Genomic DNA, 18,281 nt, shown 5'->3' with positions numbered 1-18,281 from the left:
AATGGGATTGCACTGTAGAATGCCTTGGTCTTACAATGTGTACCATCAGCCAGGAAAAGCTGGCCAAAAAACTATGAGATGCCCTGCTGAAGGCTCAGGTATGGCACTGGTTTGGAAACCCAACCCTATGGGATAGGAAGGTTGTCCCATAAATTCTGGTACATGCTTAAAACTGGCAACTAATATATGGTGGCCTTTGGATTCACATCCAGTAAATACACACTCTTCAGAGAATCAAGAGGGGAGGTGGAAGTGGCCCCTGTTGCCATCAAACTAGTCACTCATTAACAGAACATTTTCTATCCATCCTCCAGCACAGGGCTCAGCCCTGTTTGGAGGGTCTAGTAAAGAAGAGAGAAGCCCTCCCACCATAGTAAGCAAACTTGGTTCTAACAGACTGGAATTTGCAATTATCCCCTGGCTCTTTGAGGCTTCTTAAGCCACTGAAGAAATGGGCAGTCCCCTGGCTGGAAGGACTTACCCCCTAATACCAAGGAGAACTTGGGTTGCTGGTACGTAATGGAGGTGAGGAGGGACTATGCCTAAAACCAAAATATACATTGGACAGATTCCTAGTTATCCCTTACATTGTTCGATAACAATGGCCAGTGCATTAAAGACAGGAACATTAAGGACGCCGATCATTCGGGAATGAAGATTTGGGTCAACTCATGGGGAAAAGAACACTGAAGTACCAAAGTCCTGGGGGGGCTGTGAGGGGAACTTGGAATGAGGGGCAACTTAGGTCTTACGGCCAATTACCAAGGTGGGGGCTGTGGCAGCTATGCATATGTCATGTTAATTGATCTGTGTGCATATAATTGAACATATACCAAAGCAACCCTGTCATTGACATATTAATATCCTTATTTAATAGATGAGAAAATTGAAGCTCAGAAAGGTGGCACAAAGCTAGTAAATAGCAAGGTTAGCATTGAATCCATGGCTGCAATATCATGAGACCTACGCTCTTTTCTACTCCCGACAGTGGCTTACTCCACGCCTGCAGGCAACAACAGAGGGTCTGCAGTGATGTGAAGAAGAGTCATTTTCAGAGTGTCTGCAAATTCACGTACACGTCTCTTCTTCCCTTTTTTTTTTTTTTTTTTTTTTTTCTGTTTCCTCTTTGCTTTCTGGCACTACGTTCCTGGAAACAAATCTTAGTACAGCAGCAGCCTTTCACTAAGCAAATTCTCTTAAAAACAGAACTGGAGATTTTTCAAAGAAACATAAAGTGTTTTTAGGTTCCCTAAACGTATAGAAAATATCAAGCAAAGTTCAACTGATGTTTTTACTTTAAGCTATACAGAGACAAAAAGAAAGACAATGTCTGAGTTGGAAGGAATTGAGAATTCCTCTAGCCTTCTCAGCCTTCCCCTTTTTTCTTTCCTCCTCTACATCTTATGACCACATGCCTACCAGCTGTGCCTACAGCCTCTGTTGAACCGACAGTGCAGCCTGTTATCTCTGGGCTGTCACTAAAATGAAGGTCTTCCCTGGGTCTTTAACTCTCACGCACCTGTGCTAACTATGTCACTTCAAGCAAGTCATGTCACTCCAGCCTCAGTGTCCTGTCCTGTAATATGAATTTAATAACCCCTAAATTGCTAAATTGTTGTGTGGCTTAAATAATATAACTTGACATGGCAGCATCATTCACAATAGCCAAAACGTGGAAGCCACCCAAGTGTCCATCGAGAGACGAATGGATAAACAAACTGTATATACATACAATGGAATATTATTCAGCCTTAAAAAGGAAGGAAATCCTGCCACATGCTACAATATGGATGAATCTTGAGGATCTTATGTTGAGTGAAATAAGCCAGTTACAAAAGGACAAATACTGTAGGATTCTACTTACATGAGGCACCTACAGTAGTCAAATTCCTAGAGACAGAAAACAGAGTGGTGGCGCCAAGAGCAAAGGTTGGGGGGGGGGGCACGCAGGGCGGGGATGAGGAGTTATTGTTTAATGGGTAACAGGGTTTCAGTTTGGCAAGACAAAAAAAGTTCTGTGAATGAGGGAGTGGTGATGGTCTCACAACAATATGAATGTATTTAATGCCACTGAACTATACACTGAAAAATAGTTAAGATGGTAAATTTTATGCATATTTTACCACAACTTTAAAAAAAATAATCATAATAATAACCTGCTGAAATCCCTAGCTCAGTGACAAGTGCAGAGTTGGTGCTCAGTAAACGTCACTTCCCTTCCTATCACTCACTGCTGTGACACCTGCCTTGGGGTCACGCAGAATAAACCTCTCACTCCCTGATGTTAAAAGAATATCAAGTCTCCTGAACAGGAACTGTTTCTGGAAGTAGGAAGCAGACGGTGGCATGTGAGGGCGAGCTCCAGGCAAGTTTCTCTCTACCCAAACCTCCTTAAGAGCAGCTCCCACAGGTGGGCACAGCACGTAGGTGTGGGGTGATGACCAGCGTCTGAGCAGTGTGACTCCTCCACCTAGCAGAGGGGATATTTTACTGTATTAGATAATGAGGACATGGGAGGGAACGCAAAGCAAGGACGAAATGCTGCGGAGCTGTCGGTCAGTGCCAGCCTCCAAGAAACGCCAGCCTGGGGCGTCAGAAGCTTCTAACACCTGCTGCCCCGACTCTTCCTTCTCTCCTCCTCCGCCCCTCCCTCCCCCGCTGCCTTCTGTTTACCTCCCTCCCATTGCTCCTCCCACTCTCCTCCCCTTCTGCCTCGCTCCTTTCAGACTCGCCTGACAGGAAATCGAAAGTGAAATAAGGAACCGGCTGCCAGCTGCCGAGTCCCCTGAAAAGGTGAGTGAACGGAGCTAGACTGAGGTCCCCCAGCCCTCCCTGGGGGCCATTTCTCCCCTGCCCCAGATCTGAAGAGCCCCTCCTAACCAGTCCCCACCCCTAGAGGCTTCCGTCTCAGTTTTCCCTTCGCCGTCGCTCTCAACCCAGGCCCAGCGGTTCTTCCTGTGCTGGCCAGCTCTCTGCGAGGAGCTGGGCTGGGAACAGGACTTCCAAAGTCACCGAGGAAAAAGTAGGTCTGCCCTGCTGCTGGCGCCTGAGCTGGGATGAGGGGCGAATTGCTGGTTGAAACTGTGAGAACACAGGATGAGAACCTAGCTCAGAGGATGGTCCAGGGTAGCACAGTGTGGGGCAGGTCTGCAGTCCTTGAGACTCCTATCCCTAAAAGTCCCCCTCTGGAGGTGAGAGGGGCAGGGCTGTTCAGGATGTTAGAAATGTATGGATCTCAGGCCGCCTGGTGGCGCAGTGGTTAAGTGTGCACATGGCACTGTGTGGCAAGCCATGCTGTGGTAGGCGTCCCACATATAAAGTAGAGGAAGATGGGCACGGATGTTAGCTCAGGGCCAGGCTTCCTCAGCAAAAAGAGGAGGATTGACAGCAGTTAGCTCAGGGCTAATCTTCCTCAAAAAAAAAAAAAAGTATGGGTCTCTGCCCTAGAGGAAAGGAAGACAGGTACCAGGTTGGGAGTAGCTGAGAAAGAGCCCAGGAAGTGCTCTACCACATTCATGTGTGTGTATACTCACATACGCATATACATGTGTGTGTGTATATATATATACACACAATGTTTTGGTCAACAATGGACTGCATATATGATGGTGGTCCCATAAGGTAAGTACCATGTAGCTTAGGTGTGTAGTAGGCTATACCATCTAGGTTTGTGTAAGTACACTCTGATTGCAAAATGAAGAAATAGCCTGAGTACATTTCTTAGAACATATTCCTGTCGTTAAGCGATGCATGAGTGTATACTTATAAGAATATATAAGAATATAAATATTTATATATATATATATTCATATAACATATATTTAGCTCCTGTGATCATTGCAAAGATTAATGAAGATATATGCCAAGCCCCTTCTCTGGCACAAGGAAGGTGCATGGTAAATGGTCGCTATTATTATGATTAACTTCTCTGCAAAGTGGAGTACCAGCGGCCTGAGATGGGAGAAGATGGACAGGAAAAGCCTGGGTACTGAGGGTTTAAGCAGAGATGGACATGATGAAAGAAAAATTGTAAACATCTTTATCTCTGAGGTTCCCAACAATTTTCACTGTCTCTTTGGGGGAGTCACTTTCCCCTTCTGCCTGACTGGGTCAATGGCCCAGACTATGGACGAGAAGCTCTTGTTATTCAGGTTAATGTTCTTGTCTTTTCTTGTTTTCAGCCCCTCCAGTTCACTCTCCCTCATGTTTTCCTTTGAGTTATTTTGTCTTCCTCACACAACCCTTCTCATCCCCTCCTTTCCATTTCTCCTCTCCCCTCTAGGCCACCATTAGGTCTCCACAGTGCTGCTTAATAGGAACGTTACCGCTATGGCCTCTGCAATGCCTTTGGAAATGATGTGGGAGGAGGTCACGTGCCCTATCTGCCTGGATCCCACAGTGGAGCCTATGAGCATTGAATGTGGCCACAGCTTCTGCCACGAATGCATCTCTGAGGTCGGGAAAAATGTGGGCAGCATCTGTCCTGTGTGCCGGCACAAATTCATGCTCAGGAACCTCCGGCCCAATCGGCAGCTAGCCAACATGGTGGACAGCCTTAGAAAAATCAGCCAGGGTGCCAAGGAGGGCACACAGGGGGAGAGGTGTGAGGTGCATGGGGAGAGACTTCACCTATACTGTGAGGAAGATGGGAAGGTCCTTTGCTTGGTGTGTTCCCAGTCCCGGAAACACCGTGACCACTCCACGGTTCCTATTGAGGAGGCTGCTCAGGAGTACCAGGTAAGGCCTTAACATGGAGGCATAAACAGGTAGAAAGGAGATGGGGCCCTGATGAGTGCTTTGTTCCCCAGAGCCAGGGATGGGAGAGAGTCATCTGTAGAGTTGAGGGGTTAGAGAAAGGGAGGGAGTCTCCTGCCTTCCATGTCTAATTTAAGGGGGAAAATGAAGGCTCAGCACAACCTTCTCATTCCCCAGGAACAGGGGATGTGCTTCGGGAAAATGCTGCAAGCTTCATGTTTCCTTGTGGCCTCCTGGTTAATTAGGAATGAGTAGTGCCCCCACCCCAACAGTGTAGCTCTATTTTGTAAGCAACATCAGGCTTTTTCCAAAATCTCCCCATCCACAGGATTCCTACCCCAATCAGACTCCACCCCTCCCTCCTCCTCTGCACTCAGGCTTTTCTAAGAACTAGGATAATCTTCCCCTACCTCGTGCCCCCCATCCTACTTCTTGGTCTGATTGGCATTAACTTGCTGTCTTTCTCTGTAGGAGAAGCTCCAGCTGGCATTAGGAAAACTGAGAACAAAGCAGGAGTTGGCTGAGAAGTTAGAAGTGGATGTTGCAACAAAGAGAGCAGATTGGAAGGCAAGAGTCACATCCTGAAGGGAATCTTAGAAGCCTGGGCAGGGACCAGGGTCCTGGACTCAAGAAAGCCCTAACGTTAGCTCTGCCTGTGTGAGGAGTGATAGAGTCAGTATATCTCACTGTCCAAGAACCAGCCATCCTCTAGGTCTCTTGATAGAAGGGAATGAAAAGGATGGAGCTCAAAGAGATCCCAATCTGACACAAAGATGGAGACTCTCAGGAGAAGGTGCTGAGGGACAAGCCGTACGCTAAAGCTCCTGCTCCTTGAGCCCAGTCTTAGGGGATGACAGCACCAGTGCCTCGCCATGTGGGACAAAAGTATCCCAGGAGAGAGGCCCAAAGCTATGCCTGTCAGGAAATGACAAGGGCTGTGAGGAACAGACGTAAGGGAACCACCAAGGCCTGAGGTAGGAAACCAGCCTGCCCAGGTGGTTACTTGATTGTGTCCAGATCACTGGTCCAAAGTTAAATGGGGAACTAAAGCCTGTTCTGCTCCAGTTATTTGGAGGTGGGGTAGGTCAGGGATTAGAGAAGAGTGGAAGGAGCTCATGGCCGATAGATACAAGAAGAGGAAGATTTGGAACTGGGGCAGGATGAGTCAGGCCATGGTGGCAAAAGGGGTCATCCTTTGTCATCAGGTGACCCTCTAGTCACTAGCAGGAGAGGTCAGTAAAGAATATCCCAAGACCCCCTTTCCCCAGGACTTAGGAACAGTTTTGTGAGCCTGTCTTTGTGAGGTGGTTGCAGGTGAGGACAGGTGTTACTCTCTCAGTAACTCACTGAGATATGAAGACAAAGGGGCACATCTGGGCAGTGAATGGCTTTTGAAAGAGGTTAAGGAAAGTCTCTGATAGCATAGCTGTGGTTGTGGGGCAACTACAGAGTGCCCCCCACCAATCCCATTCCCCTCTTAGGCCCAGAAGCCTCACCCACCTACCTCCCTGGTAAAATTGTGTGCGTGTGTGTGTGTGTGTTTATTCCCAGAAAGAGCTAGAATGTTGAGTCCACAGGGAATAGAAATAGGTATGGACACCTCCATTCCTGAAGCTTGTGAGATTTTGATAAAAACCACCTCTCTCTTTCCATTGACACTGAAGAGGAAGGTTGAGATGCACAAACTGAGGATTCACGCAGAGTTTATGCAGCAGAAAAACTTCCTGGCTGAAGAGGAACAGAGGCAATTGCAGAAACTGGAGAAGGATGAGAGGGAACAGCTGAGAGTCCTTGGGGAGATGGAGGCCAAGCTGGCCCAGCAGAGCCAGGCCTTGCAGGAGCTGATCTCGGAGCTGGAGAGGAGGAGTCGGGGCTCAGCGCTGGAGCTGCTGCAGGTGAGACCTGGGGACAGTCCCCGCTCTGAGATTCAAGGAGTATCTGAAAAAAGCCAGAGCTCTCTGGGGCTACCATCAGAGCAAATAGAAATCCAGTCGCTGGAATTTTCTTAAATAAATCAAACTGGAATTTGGACCCATGAGTGGTTTGCATTCAAGGCATGGACAGGTACAGATTTAGGAGAGAATATTCCATACGGCAGTTAAAAGAAAAGGACATCCCTAGTAAGTGCCTATTCCAACATGTACTGGCTTTGTGACCTTGAGAAAGTCCCTTAATCTGAGTATCAGATTTCTCATATGTTACATGGATGTTATAAATTACATATCTCGAAGGATTTTTATAAGGATGAAATGAGAGAATCCATGAAGGCTCTTAGGTGAGTGTTGGGCCATGGGAAGATTTTCATAAACGTGATGTAACTAGAAACACTGAACTGAAAATTAACAGACGGTAGCCCAGCCCCAGCCCTGCCACCAATTCTCTCCATCACCCTAAGTTATTTTCCTTTCCCAGACCTAATTCCTCCATTTGTGAAACAAGGAGCAGGGAGTGGGCTAAATAATAAGGGTTTCTCAAACTTGAGTCATAAATGTGTCATCTTTACAATTTCTGCTACTTCTATGAACTACCCAAATGACTTTAGCATGTTCCTTTTCTTTAAATTGTCTCACTCTTTTACCTGAATAAATTTATTTTAAAAGGAAATTTGCCCTAAGCAATAGTAGCCAAGAAATCATGTGTTATGTCACTGATATTTTTTCTGATTTATTTCATAACAATAATAATAACTACAAATTCTTAAATAGCACATATTACGTGCCAGGCATTAATCCCTCATGCCATGAGATGGGTGCTGCCATCATCCTCACTTCATAAATGAGAAAACCAAGGCACAGACATGTTGAGACTTTAGTGAGAGACTAAAGCTAAATAACCTGACCAAGTTCACCCAAATAGTAAGAGGTATAGCTAAGATTAAAATAAGTACATACCTATTTTTTAAAAATTCATCAATGTTTGTTCTACTTGACATCTCACATCCACTCATGTGTTTGCCTCACTTGGGGAAATTATGGACTAGACAGTCTCAAAAGTCCCCTCTACTGTAATACCCTATGGTTCCCCTTTTCCCACACCTTTTCACTTTCTCCCAGTCAGAGGTGGTCATGAAGCCATTTTCTTTCTGGTTTATGCAAAGCTTGACTGGATTGGCTTGATTTGGCAGGCTCTCTCCTTCCCATTGTCTAAATCTTGCTTGTGCCTAACATGGAGCCGAGCTTTCTAGTGTACTTTTGACTGGGCCTAGGAGCCTGCCAGTTCCCATGTAAGGGCTCCTGACCCCTGAAACAGAATATTCTCAAATGATTTGATTTCACCTACATTACGGGGCAACATCAACTACAGCACAGGACAGAACTTGAACTAACCAGCCTTTCCTCCCCAAACCACTCAAGCCCACAAATGGGAGAGAGCAATTTCTGTGCATCCTGACTCGGCCATTCTTTCTCTGTGACTGTCTCTGGGCCTCAGCCAGGCTGAGCTATTTGCCTCTTTCTACTCTCTTCTGCTGCCTCGCCCCAAGAATCTAGTTTTTCTAATTTGTTTTCTGAGTTAAGAGTCCTTAACCTGATCATCCTTCCCCTAGTATAGGTCACACCCCATGCTGGGTTTCTGGTTACCCCACAAGCATCCACACATCCCTTCTGCTCCAAGTTGGTCAGAATGTCTTTCGGGCCTTGGCCCAGAGGAGCGGGGTAGAGCAGTGTCCTGTGGACCTGAGGGTGGCATTGCATCACCCACAGGCCTGAAGTGTCAATGGTAAACCAGTGACTCCAGAACTTACTCTCTGTCTCTCTTCTCCTCAGGAGGTGAAAAGTGTCCTGGAAAGGTAAGGAGGGGTTTTCTTTGTTAGAGGAGGGGTGGCAGGAAGCATGGATACCTGTGAGAAAGGTTATTGAGTTAGAAAAACAGGCACTGAGGCTTTCCCCATACTTCTTACTCTCAAAGACCCAGTCCTCCATAAAATATTTTCTGGTCTCAGAAGGCTAATGAATGGACATCTCAGTTGGTGAGTTGCCCAAAGTAATTGGACTATAACATCTTCACAAAGTGAAGCCATGACAAACAGACAAATTCTGGGAAGATCTGAGTCTACAGCCTGCTGGGACTCCTTTAAAAAGAATCTAACCAGTGACAGACCTCCCATAAAGAGTCATGAGTAAGACCCACGGCATGGGCAAGACTCCTTGAGGTCCCTTACAGAAGTGATTCAGCCTATCTCAGATGCCTTGCCTGTAAAATGAAATGGGAAGTGCTTGTGTGGTGACCTCAGGCTTGGAGAGGAGATACAGACTATCCACATGCTGCAGAGGCCCATCTAGCCAGGAAGGCCTGGATAGGAACTAAATCCCACCTCCTTTTGCCTCCCACCCCCAGGGATCCTAATATAGGAGGTGTTGGTAAATTTGCATTGAATTAAATTATCAGTCATCCACAAGGGAGGTTATAGTGTTAGGTTTCAGGGAGGACGGGGTGGGAGTTGGGGATGGATCTCTAACTCTATTTTCCCCCAGGAGTGAGTCCTGGGACCTGAAAAAGCTGGACATTGCCTCCCCAGAACTGAGGACTGTGTGCTGCGTGCCAGGGCTGAAGAGGATGCTGAGGTCGTATGGAGGTAAGGCAAGCGCCAGGAGTGTGGGACTGGCCTGCTGGGGAGCAAAAAGGGATAACAAAGGTGCAGAGTACGTCCCAGGGTTGGGAAGAGATGGCAGGTTAGAACAGGTGGGACAAGGATGGAGATAGGGAAGGTAGTACCCCCAAAGGTCAGGGCAAGGGCTGGAGCTGGCTAGGGGGTCATTTCCTTACATAGAGAGGTTGAGAGTCATCCCCATGCCCCCACAGACACAGGGTTACTGACTCCTCACACTGTCCTGGCCTAACTGTGTTCTTCTCTCTGCAGTACACATCACTCTGGACTCACACACAGCCAATCCGTGGCTCGTCCTTTCAAAGGATCGGAGAAACGTGAGGCTTGGAAACACCCAGGAGAAAGTGCCTGAAAATGAGGAGAGATTTGATACTTATCCCATGGTCCTGGGTGCCCAGCACTTCCACTCTGGAAAATTTTACTGGGAGGTAGATGTGACGGGAAAGGAGGCCTGGGACCTGGGGGTTTGTAGAGACTCTGTGCAGAGGAAGGGGCACTTTGTGCTTAGCCCAGAGAATGGTTTCTGGGCAATTTGGCTATGGAACAAACAAAAATATGAGGCTGGCACCTACCCCCAGACTCCCCTCCACCTTCAGGTGCCTCCATGCCAAGTTGGGATCTTCCTGGACTGTGAGGCCGCCACTGTCTCCTTCTACAACATTACTGACCATGGCTCCCTCATCTACACCTTCTCTGAATGTGCCTTCACTGGATCTCTGCGGCCCTTCTTTAATCCTGGTTTCAACGATGGAGGAAAAAATGCAGCCCCTCTAACCCTCTGTCCACTAAGGTTGGATTGGTAGGGATCCACTTGCTGTTGAGAGCTCTCTCTGGATACCGACACCCTCTCTGTTGGTACCCCTTCTCAACCCCTGACCCTGCCTCATTTGCCCCTGGATTCTGAACCGCCTTTGTCTCTCCAGAGGTGTCAGGATACCAGCAAGCAGACTTTGGCAAGGAGGTCACTGAAAGCCTGTGTCAAAAGACCTTCAACATCAATATTCCTGCCCTGGTTTGCTTTATGATTCCCTCCATGAAGCAAACTACTTATATTTGGCTCAAACTCATCCAGACCAACCAAAACATGTTTCTATCTTCTTCATGTGACTCAAGTTTTGTTTTCTCCTCTCCATCGCTAGGCCTTTGCTCAGATCTCCATTATATATCTTGCATGGTTTGCAGAAGGACTTCCTAAATAAATTGGGCCTCAATCTATCCCGTTCAGTCCTTGTTCTCGTACACATCTGGGAGTATCTTTCCACCATACGCACATCCGATCATAAGTGGCTCCACACTGCCTATAGAAAAACAGCCATACTTTTTAAATAAAGGCTGAATTATGCATGCCTTAGATTGCCATGTTAAATATCCAGCCTGCTGTGCCTCCCCTATTCCCACCATTATCTCCCAATTGTATCTTGTTGATAGTGGAGTTGGTTAAAGAGCATATCAATCTAAATGGTGTGATGATATTCTGATGTGTCAACCTGGCTAAGGTATAAGCCCCCAGGTTTTCAATCACACACCCATCTAGATGTTGCTGTGAGGTATTTTGTAGATGTTATTAAAGTCTATAATCATTAGACTTTAAGTAAGGGAGATTGAATTAGGCCCACCCAGCTTATCTAGGACAATCCAGGGAAGGGCTCTAAGAGCAGACCTGAGGCTTCCACCTGTGAATAGCTGCTTCAGCTCCTGCCCGAGAGTTGCAGCTTGCCCTTCCTGATGGCCTGCCTCAGATTTAGGACTTGCCTCGCCAGCCCCTACAATTGTGTAACCGTATTCCTTGCAATAAATCTCTTAATATTTACCTCCTGCTAGTTCTGCTTCTCCAGTTGAACCCGGATTGGTATGAAGGCCAGGACTAAGGTAACAGCATCACTTGGTGACAGCAAACGCTTTCTTGAGTTTAAGCTTTTAAGATTGGAACAATGAAGCTCTACACCTGAGCAATAGTAGGGTGTGGAAGAGCCATATCCTTCCAGGAACCCTGATTCCTTATTTAAAATAGAATCTCAGGTTGCCCTCAGTATGTATAAACTTAAATGCTCTCACTTCTCAAAATCCGAGTACCTTGGCATGTCGGGTTACCCTGATACTTGAGGATGCACATTACGCAGATGACAAATTACCATCCCCTTGGTCTCTACCAAAAGAAATTAAGTAGTAGAGATTTCACAGTATCTCAACTTTTATCCCTACCAGTAATTTCTAACAGATGATTTAGGACCACCCTGCCTGTCACACAAAAATTCTCCTGAGAAATGAGGGAAGACTCTGCCAGCACCAATTCCAATTTCAATTAATATTATCCTTTAAAATGCGAATAAGGCCTGTTGAATTTTGTCATCTTTGATTCCAAAACTTCTTTTGAATTAGAAGAGGCAGAAATTAATATACTAAAACTTTAAAGATAAACAAGCTAAGGCAAAAAGAAGTTATATTTATTCACTGCTTACTCTGTCATGCATATTCAAGATCCTGTTTATATTTTTTTAGTTTTATTGCAGCCATATGATAAAAGTATAATCAAGAAATTTAAAGATTATGGTGAGCCCCCTTTTTTTTAATTTATGAAACTTTTATATTTTAAATTGTTTTCAGCTTTATTGTGTATAATTGACAAATAAAAATGATATATATGTAAGATGTAGTTTAAATATATATATATAGTTTGTGAAATGATTGCCACAATCAAGCTAATTAGCACATCCATCACCTCACATAGTTACCTTTTGTGTGTGTGGTGAGAACACTTAAGATCAACTCTTACCAAATTCCAAGTATACGATATAATATTACTAACTGTAGTCACTGTACTGTACATTAGATCCTCAGGACTTACTCATCTTATAACTGAAAGTTTGTACCCTTTGACCAACATCTTCCTATTTCCCCCACCCCTGTGCCCTTGCCAACCACCATTCTACTCTCTACTCCCATGCAGTAGACTTCTTTAGATTCCACATATATGAGCAATCATGCACTGTTTGTCTTTCTCCATCTGGCTTATTGCACTTAGTATAATGTCCTTCAGGTTAATCTATATTTTCACAAATGGCAAGATGTCCTTCTTTTTATAACTGAATAATATTCTGTTGTACATATGTACCAAATTTTCTTTCTTTCTCACAGCTTTATTGAGATATAATTGACATAACATTTCGTAAGTTTAAGGTGTACAATATAATGATTTGATGTACCTATATATTGTAAAATGATCACCACAATAAGGTTAGTTAACACATCCATCACCTTACAGTTATATGTGTGTGTGAGCTGGGGGGGGGGGGGGGTGAGAACTTAGAAGATCTACTCTCTTAGTGACTTTCAAATATACAATACAGTATTACTAACTATAGTCATCGCATTGTACATTACATTCCCAGAACTTATTCATCTTATAACTGGAAGTTTGTACCCTTTGACCACCTTCACCCATTTCCCCCACCTCTTGCCCCTTGCCTCCAGGCAACAGTATTTGTCTTTCTCTGACTTATTTCATTTATCATAACGCCCCCAAGGTTCACCCATGTTGTCACAAGTGGCAGGATTTCCTTCTTGTTTGTGGCTAAATAGTATTCCATTATATACATCACATTTTCTTTATCCATTTACTGTCGATGGACACTTAAGTTGTTTCCATGTCTTGATTATTGTGAATAATGCTGCAATGTACATGGAAGCACAGATATCTTCCTCTTCAAGATTCTGATATCAATTCCTTTGAATATATATCCCAAAGTGGGATTGCTGGATCATATGGTAGTTCAATTTTTAATTTTTTGAGGAAACTTTATGCTGTCTTCTATAGTTGCTGCATCAATTTACATTCCCACCAATAGTGCAGAAGGGTTCACTTTCCTCCACATCCTTGCCGGCACTTAGTTGTCTTTTTGATAATAGCCATTCTAACAGGTGTGAGGTAATATCTCACTGTGGTTTTGATTTGCGGTGTTATTTCCTTCATAATTAGCGATGTTAAGAACCTTTTCATATACCTGTTGGCCATTTGTATGTCATTTTTGAAAAATGTCTCTTCAGGTCCTTTGCCCATTTTTTAATCAGGTTTTTGTTTTGTTTTGTTTTGTTTTTTGCTATTGAGTCGTATAGGTTCCTTATATTTTTTGGATATTAACCCCTTACCAAATGTATGATTTGCAAATATTTTCTCCCATTCCATAGGTTGCCTTTTCGTTTTGTTGATGATTTCCTTTGCTGTGCAGAAGCTTTTTAGTTTGCTGTAGTCCCACTTGTTTATTTTGCTTTTATTACTTGTGCTTTTGGTGTGATATCCAAAAGAATCATTACCAAGACAAATGTCAAGGAGCTTTTCCCTGTGTTTTCTTCTAGGAGTTTTACAGTTTCAGGTCTTATTAAGTCATTAATTCATTTCTAGTTAATTTTTATATATGGTGTAAGATGAATCCATTTTCTTTTGCATGTGGACAAAAGACTATCATTTTGTATTCTTTGACACCCTCATCAAAGATTAGTTGACCTTATATGCATGAGTTTATTTCTGTGCTCTCTATATTCTGTTCCGTTGGTCCCATTTCTAATACAAAGCGGTTTTCTTTTTACTATCGATTGCATATATGATTAAATTAACATATATTCTTTCTAGCTGTTTTAACTACAACGTCCCAGATAAGTTCATTATAGGAAATAATTCTCATTGTTCAATATGATTTAGCCTGGTTTGATGATAGGGACCCTATACATGTGCTAAGAAGAGTCTCTAAGAGAATAAGTAACTTCCCCAAGGTCAAACACATCATTTTTGGTGAAGCCAGGATTCAAATCTAATTCTGATCCAAAAACTCTTTTCTAAATACTACTTTTCTCAAGGTAACATGGCAGTCTATCAAAATCATGACAAATCACTTTGTTCACAGTCAGCAGAACCCTTAGTTCATAAATCTACAAAGTGGGCAAAGAAAATGTGAGAGCCTACATTGGTAAACATACCACCTGATCAGTCACACAAACTCAGCAGTGTTTCCACTATGAAGACAAAGTACTCACCACACGTTCTCGAATCTGCCTGGTCTTGACCCCATAAATGATGGGGTTCAGCATGGGGGGGGCTAACATGCAGACATTGGCCAATAGAATGTGAGTATGGAGAGGAACATGTTGCCCAAACCGCTGGGTAATTATAGTAAAAATGCCAGGCAAGTAGAACATGGAAATGACCCCAAGGTGGGAGCCACACGTGCCCAGGGCCTTTTGCCGAGCTCCTCGGGATGGAAGGCGGAAGACTGCATTGAGGATGAGGGTGTAGGAAACCAAGATGAGCAGGGCATCTAGCACTACAGTAGAGAGAAGGACAGACAAGCCATACCAGACATTGACACGAATATCAGCACAAGCAAACTTGGCAACAGCCATGTGCTCACAGTAGGTATGTGGTAGCACATTGCTACGGCAGAAAGGCAGTCTCTTCACCAAGAACACATCTGGGAGTATCACAGAGAAGCTTCTCAGGACCACAGCCAAGCCAACTTTTATGATTACTGTATGACTGAGCACTGTGCTATAGTGCAGTGGGTCACAGATGGCCACATAGCGGTCAAATGCCATGGCCAACAGAATCCCTGATTCAGCAATGAAGGTGGCATGGATGAAGAAGATTTGGGTGACACAGCCATCAAGGGAGATCTCCCCAGCGTGGAACCAGAATATGGCCAGGGCTTTGGGCACAGTGGTAGTGGACAGGATCAGGTCAGCCACAGCCAGCATGCAGAGAAAGAGGTACATGGGTTCATGGAGGCTGCGTTCAGTGATGATGATGAAGACAAGGAGGCTATTCCCAAGGACAGCAACAAGGTAGGAAATAAAGAATGGGAGAGAGATCCATGTATGCTGGTCTTCCAGGCCAGGAATGCCCAGAAGAATGAAGAGCGAGTGACTGGTACCAGTGTGGTTGGGGGTTGCCATGCCCAGAACAAAACACCTGAGTGTTGGTGTATAGGATTTGGCAATCACCTCTTCTCTCTTACAAAAAAGGTGAATAGAGTTGGAGTAGGGGAGGTTTTTCTACTGGATGAGCAGTGATAGCATCCTGGTCAGGAAGTCAGGAAACATGGGTTAGAACATCTTGCCATTCACCTACTTGCTATGTGATCTCAGTAAAATTACTTCCTTGCTCTGGGTCTCTTTCTTATCACTTTAAAACTTAAGTTGGGGAGAAGGTGGATTAGATCATCTGTAAAAGAGTTGTTCCAGCTCTTTAACACCATAGATCTTAGTCTTGGGTTGTTGTAAACAGTTAAGAGCTGTGAATAACCGATCCTGCAGGTTCCACTTTGACCATCAGAATGTGATCTGCATCTCAAAAGGAAAATGGTAACTGAGCTGACTAGCAATTTAACAAACCTCACTGAGCACCTCCCATGGCTTCTGGAGGACCTACTTGGGAGGAGACAGAAAATTAAGCAAAATATCTATCTATATAACACAGATAATGAGGAGAAAAATTTAAACACAGGGAGCTGTGGAAACACGGTGAGCTTCCTAGGAATTCAGAAAAAGTTTTCTCAAAGTGCCACCCTGAGTTGAACCTCGAAGAATAAGTAATAGCTTGCCATGTAAAGTTATGTGAAGAGGGAAGACCATGAGAAAAGTCACAGAGATTGAAAGGACACGGAGTTTGGAGGAAAATTATGATGATTCAGGGTTACCACAGCAAAGAGGACATGGTAGAAAATAATGCCAGGCAGTAAGGGAGGGGCCAAATCACTGAGGTCTTTGAGCGCTACTCTGGGGAGTTTAAAATTTATGTTGAGCAAGAAGAGACACTGACGGATTTGTAATAAGAGAATGGCATGGTAAAGTTAGCACTTTAGGTAGCTCCCTCTTGCAGTGTTGTGGAAGACGGGTAGGGAAGGGAGGAGGAGGGTTGGAGAATGGAGACAGAGATCAGTCAGGGGGGCTCTGTGCTAAGGACTGCATGGACACTACCTCAGTCACCACAGTGTGAGATAACTGGTCATTTCCCCCATTTTACTGATAGGTGAGCCAACAGAGCTTCGAGAGTTTAAATAGTTCCCCCATGCAAAGTCGCCTGGCTAGTGAATGGTGGAGCTAGAATTTGGCTGCCCATACCATCCTTTGAATCACTGCATGGCTGCCCTACTCCACCTTGGTCCCCATCATCAGGTGATTGTGATTTCCTGACTCCTGGCTCAAGGAGAAGAACAAAAAAAATCATCTATTGTTCTTTCCCTTAATCTCCCTACCCTCACTCTGCCACCTACCAATTTATTTATATTTGCCTCATCTTTTCCCTCTCCTTCCTATTCAAGGCTTAGCCCTCCATCTGTGCACTAGACCCTAACCTTCTCTTCCCTGTGAGTACCTCTCCCCGTTAATGTGTCACTCTAGTAATTTCAAACTCTTCCTCTCTGTTGGCTCCTTTTCCTTAGTGTATAAATGTGCTCAACTGTGTCTTCCCGTTTCACCTTGGGTTCACAAAAGGAAGGATGTGCTCTCTCTTCATCTATCCTCTCACCACCCTCTTAATCTTTACCCAATGCCATTTGACTTATAACCCCAATATGGCACTAAAGCTTCCTTCTCTAAAATAGCCTATCATATCACAGTTGCCAAATCTAATGTTACTTTTAACTTCTTATCATTAGTAATCTCCAATTTCTATTATTAATACTTCTTTGATAATAGCAACCATTAAATACTGAGTGTTAGATATATTCATTATTTCTAATCATCACACAAAACCTATGAAATTGAAGTGACATTAGTTCATGCAAAAAAAAAACTGACTCAGATAAGTAATTGCCCAAAGTCAAACAACCTGTTAGTAGCTAAGCTGATATTTGAATCCAAGATTAGTAAGGGCAAAGCTTCCATTAGCTTTAAAAACTTCTATTTTCTTATGTTGACTACCTAAACCATATTTCTTTGGCTTCCTCCCCACTTCCTTCTAATTCTCCTATTTATTCCACAATGTCTAAGACCATGTAATACAGGAAAAATGATATGGGCTTTACAGTGAGACCTACCTGAATTCACTTCCAGCGCAGCCTGCTACAAATCCACAAACATACACAAACTTCCATTCAGATGCATGTTATCCCACATATTCATTTATACAGTCACCACACACACCTTCACTCAGACAAATTTTAGTGAAGACTTACACACTAACACACATTTTCACTATTCACACAAACAGCCCTTCACTATGAATACATGCACACACACACACACTTTTAAACTTGCCCTCACATCTATACCTATCCAAATTCATACACAGTCATTACCTGGTCAAACTCACTCTCACAGAGATAAGTTATGACTTATCTAAGTCATAAATTGGCCTATCTTCATTCAGCACACTGACTCTCCTCTCATTAAATCAGTTTCCTCAGGGAGGTTGAGTTTCCAGAGGTCATTCCACTCTTACTCCTGCCTCCAGCCTTACAGTCCCTTGCCTATGCCGGAAGGGACTCTCACAGAAATGCAGTTCATAGGGCGACACCCATGCTTCACCAGTTCCACTCTTGATTTGCCCACGCATGAGTCAGAGACACAAAATATCAATGCTGGTTGGCACTTTATACCAGGTGTCATCAAACTGCAGCCTGTGAGCCAAATCCTGCTTACTGCTTGCTTTTGTAAATAAAATTTTATTGGAACATAGCCATGCCTAGTTATTCACTTATTGTCTATGACTGTTCTAATGGGACAGAATTGAGTAGTTGCAGTAGAGACCATGCTAGAAGCTTAAAATATTTACTCTTGCCCTTTACAAAAAAATTTTGCAAGCCTCTGCATTAGAATTAATCTTGCCACACAACTTATTACTTACAAAGGCCACAGAAGGAAAGGCAATTTTCCCAAGTCACAGAGGAAGTGAGTTAAGAAGATTTCTTGCTTCTCTTTCCACAAGTAT

The 18,281-nt window shown here is 44.1% G+C and overlaps 2 protein-coding genes across 5 annotated transcripts; one reads left to right on the top strand and one right to left on the bottom strand.

Moving 5' to 3' along the window:
- Positions 1-2,329: 2,329 nt before the first annotated feature.
- TRIM21 (tripartite motif containing 21) lies at positions 2,330-10,576 on the top strand. 4 transcript variants are annotated; one of them, XM_005612079.4, is made up of 7 exons: positions 2,330-2,793; positions 4,283-4,737; positions 5,227-5,322; positions 6,420-6,650; positions 8,520-8,542; positions 9,228-9,328; positions 9,614-10,576. In XM_005612079.4, the coding sequence occupies exons 2-7, from the start codon at positions 4,330-4,332 to the stop codon at positions 10,162-10,164; spliced, it is 1,410 nt and encodes a 469-aa protein (XP_005612136.1). In that variant the 5' UTR covers positions 2,330-2,793; positions 4,283-4,329; the 3' UTR covers positions 10,165-10,576. The 4 variants fall into 4 exon arrangements, with proteins under 4 accessions (XP_005612136.1, XP_023501620.1, XP_023501619.1 ...); XM_023645851.2 differs by having other exon boundaries at positions 2,742-3,022; XM_023645852.2 differs by lacking the exon at positions 5,227-5,322 and having other exon boundaries at positions 2,565-2,793.
- A 3,792-nt stretch (positions 10,577-14,368) lies between these two features.
- OR52B3 (olfactory receptor family 52 subfamily B member 3) lies at positions 14,369-15,304 on the bottom strand. Its single transcript, NM_001391830.1, has one exon. It carries the CDS (start codon positions 15,302-15,304, stop codon positions 14,369-14,371), a length of 936 nt encoding a protein of 311 aa, NP_001378759.1.
- Positions 15,305-18,281: the final 2,977 nt, after the last annotated feature.

Source organism: Equus caballus, chromosome 7, assembly GCF_041296265.1.
Source record: "Equus caballus isolate H_3958 breed thoroughbred chromosome 7, TB-T2T, whole genome shotgun sequence".
NCBI lineage: Eukaryota > Metazoa > Chordata > Mammalia > Perissodactyla > Equidae > Equus > Equus caballus.
Note: the sequence above shows the minus strand (reverse complement) of the source record. Positions and strands in the feature narration are given on the sequence as shown.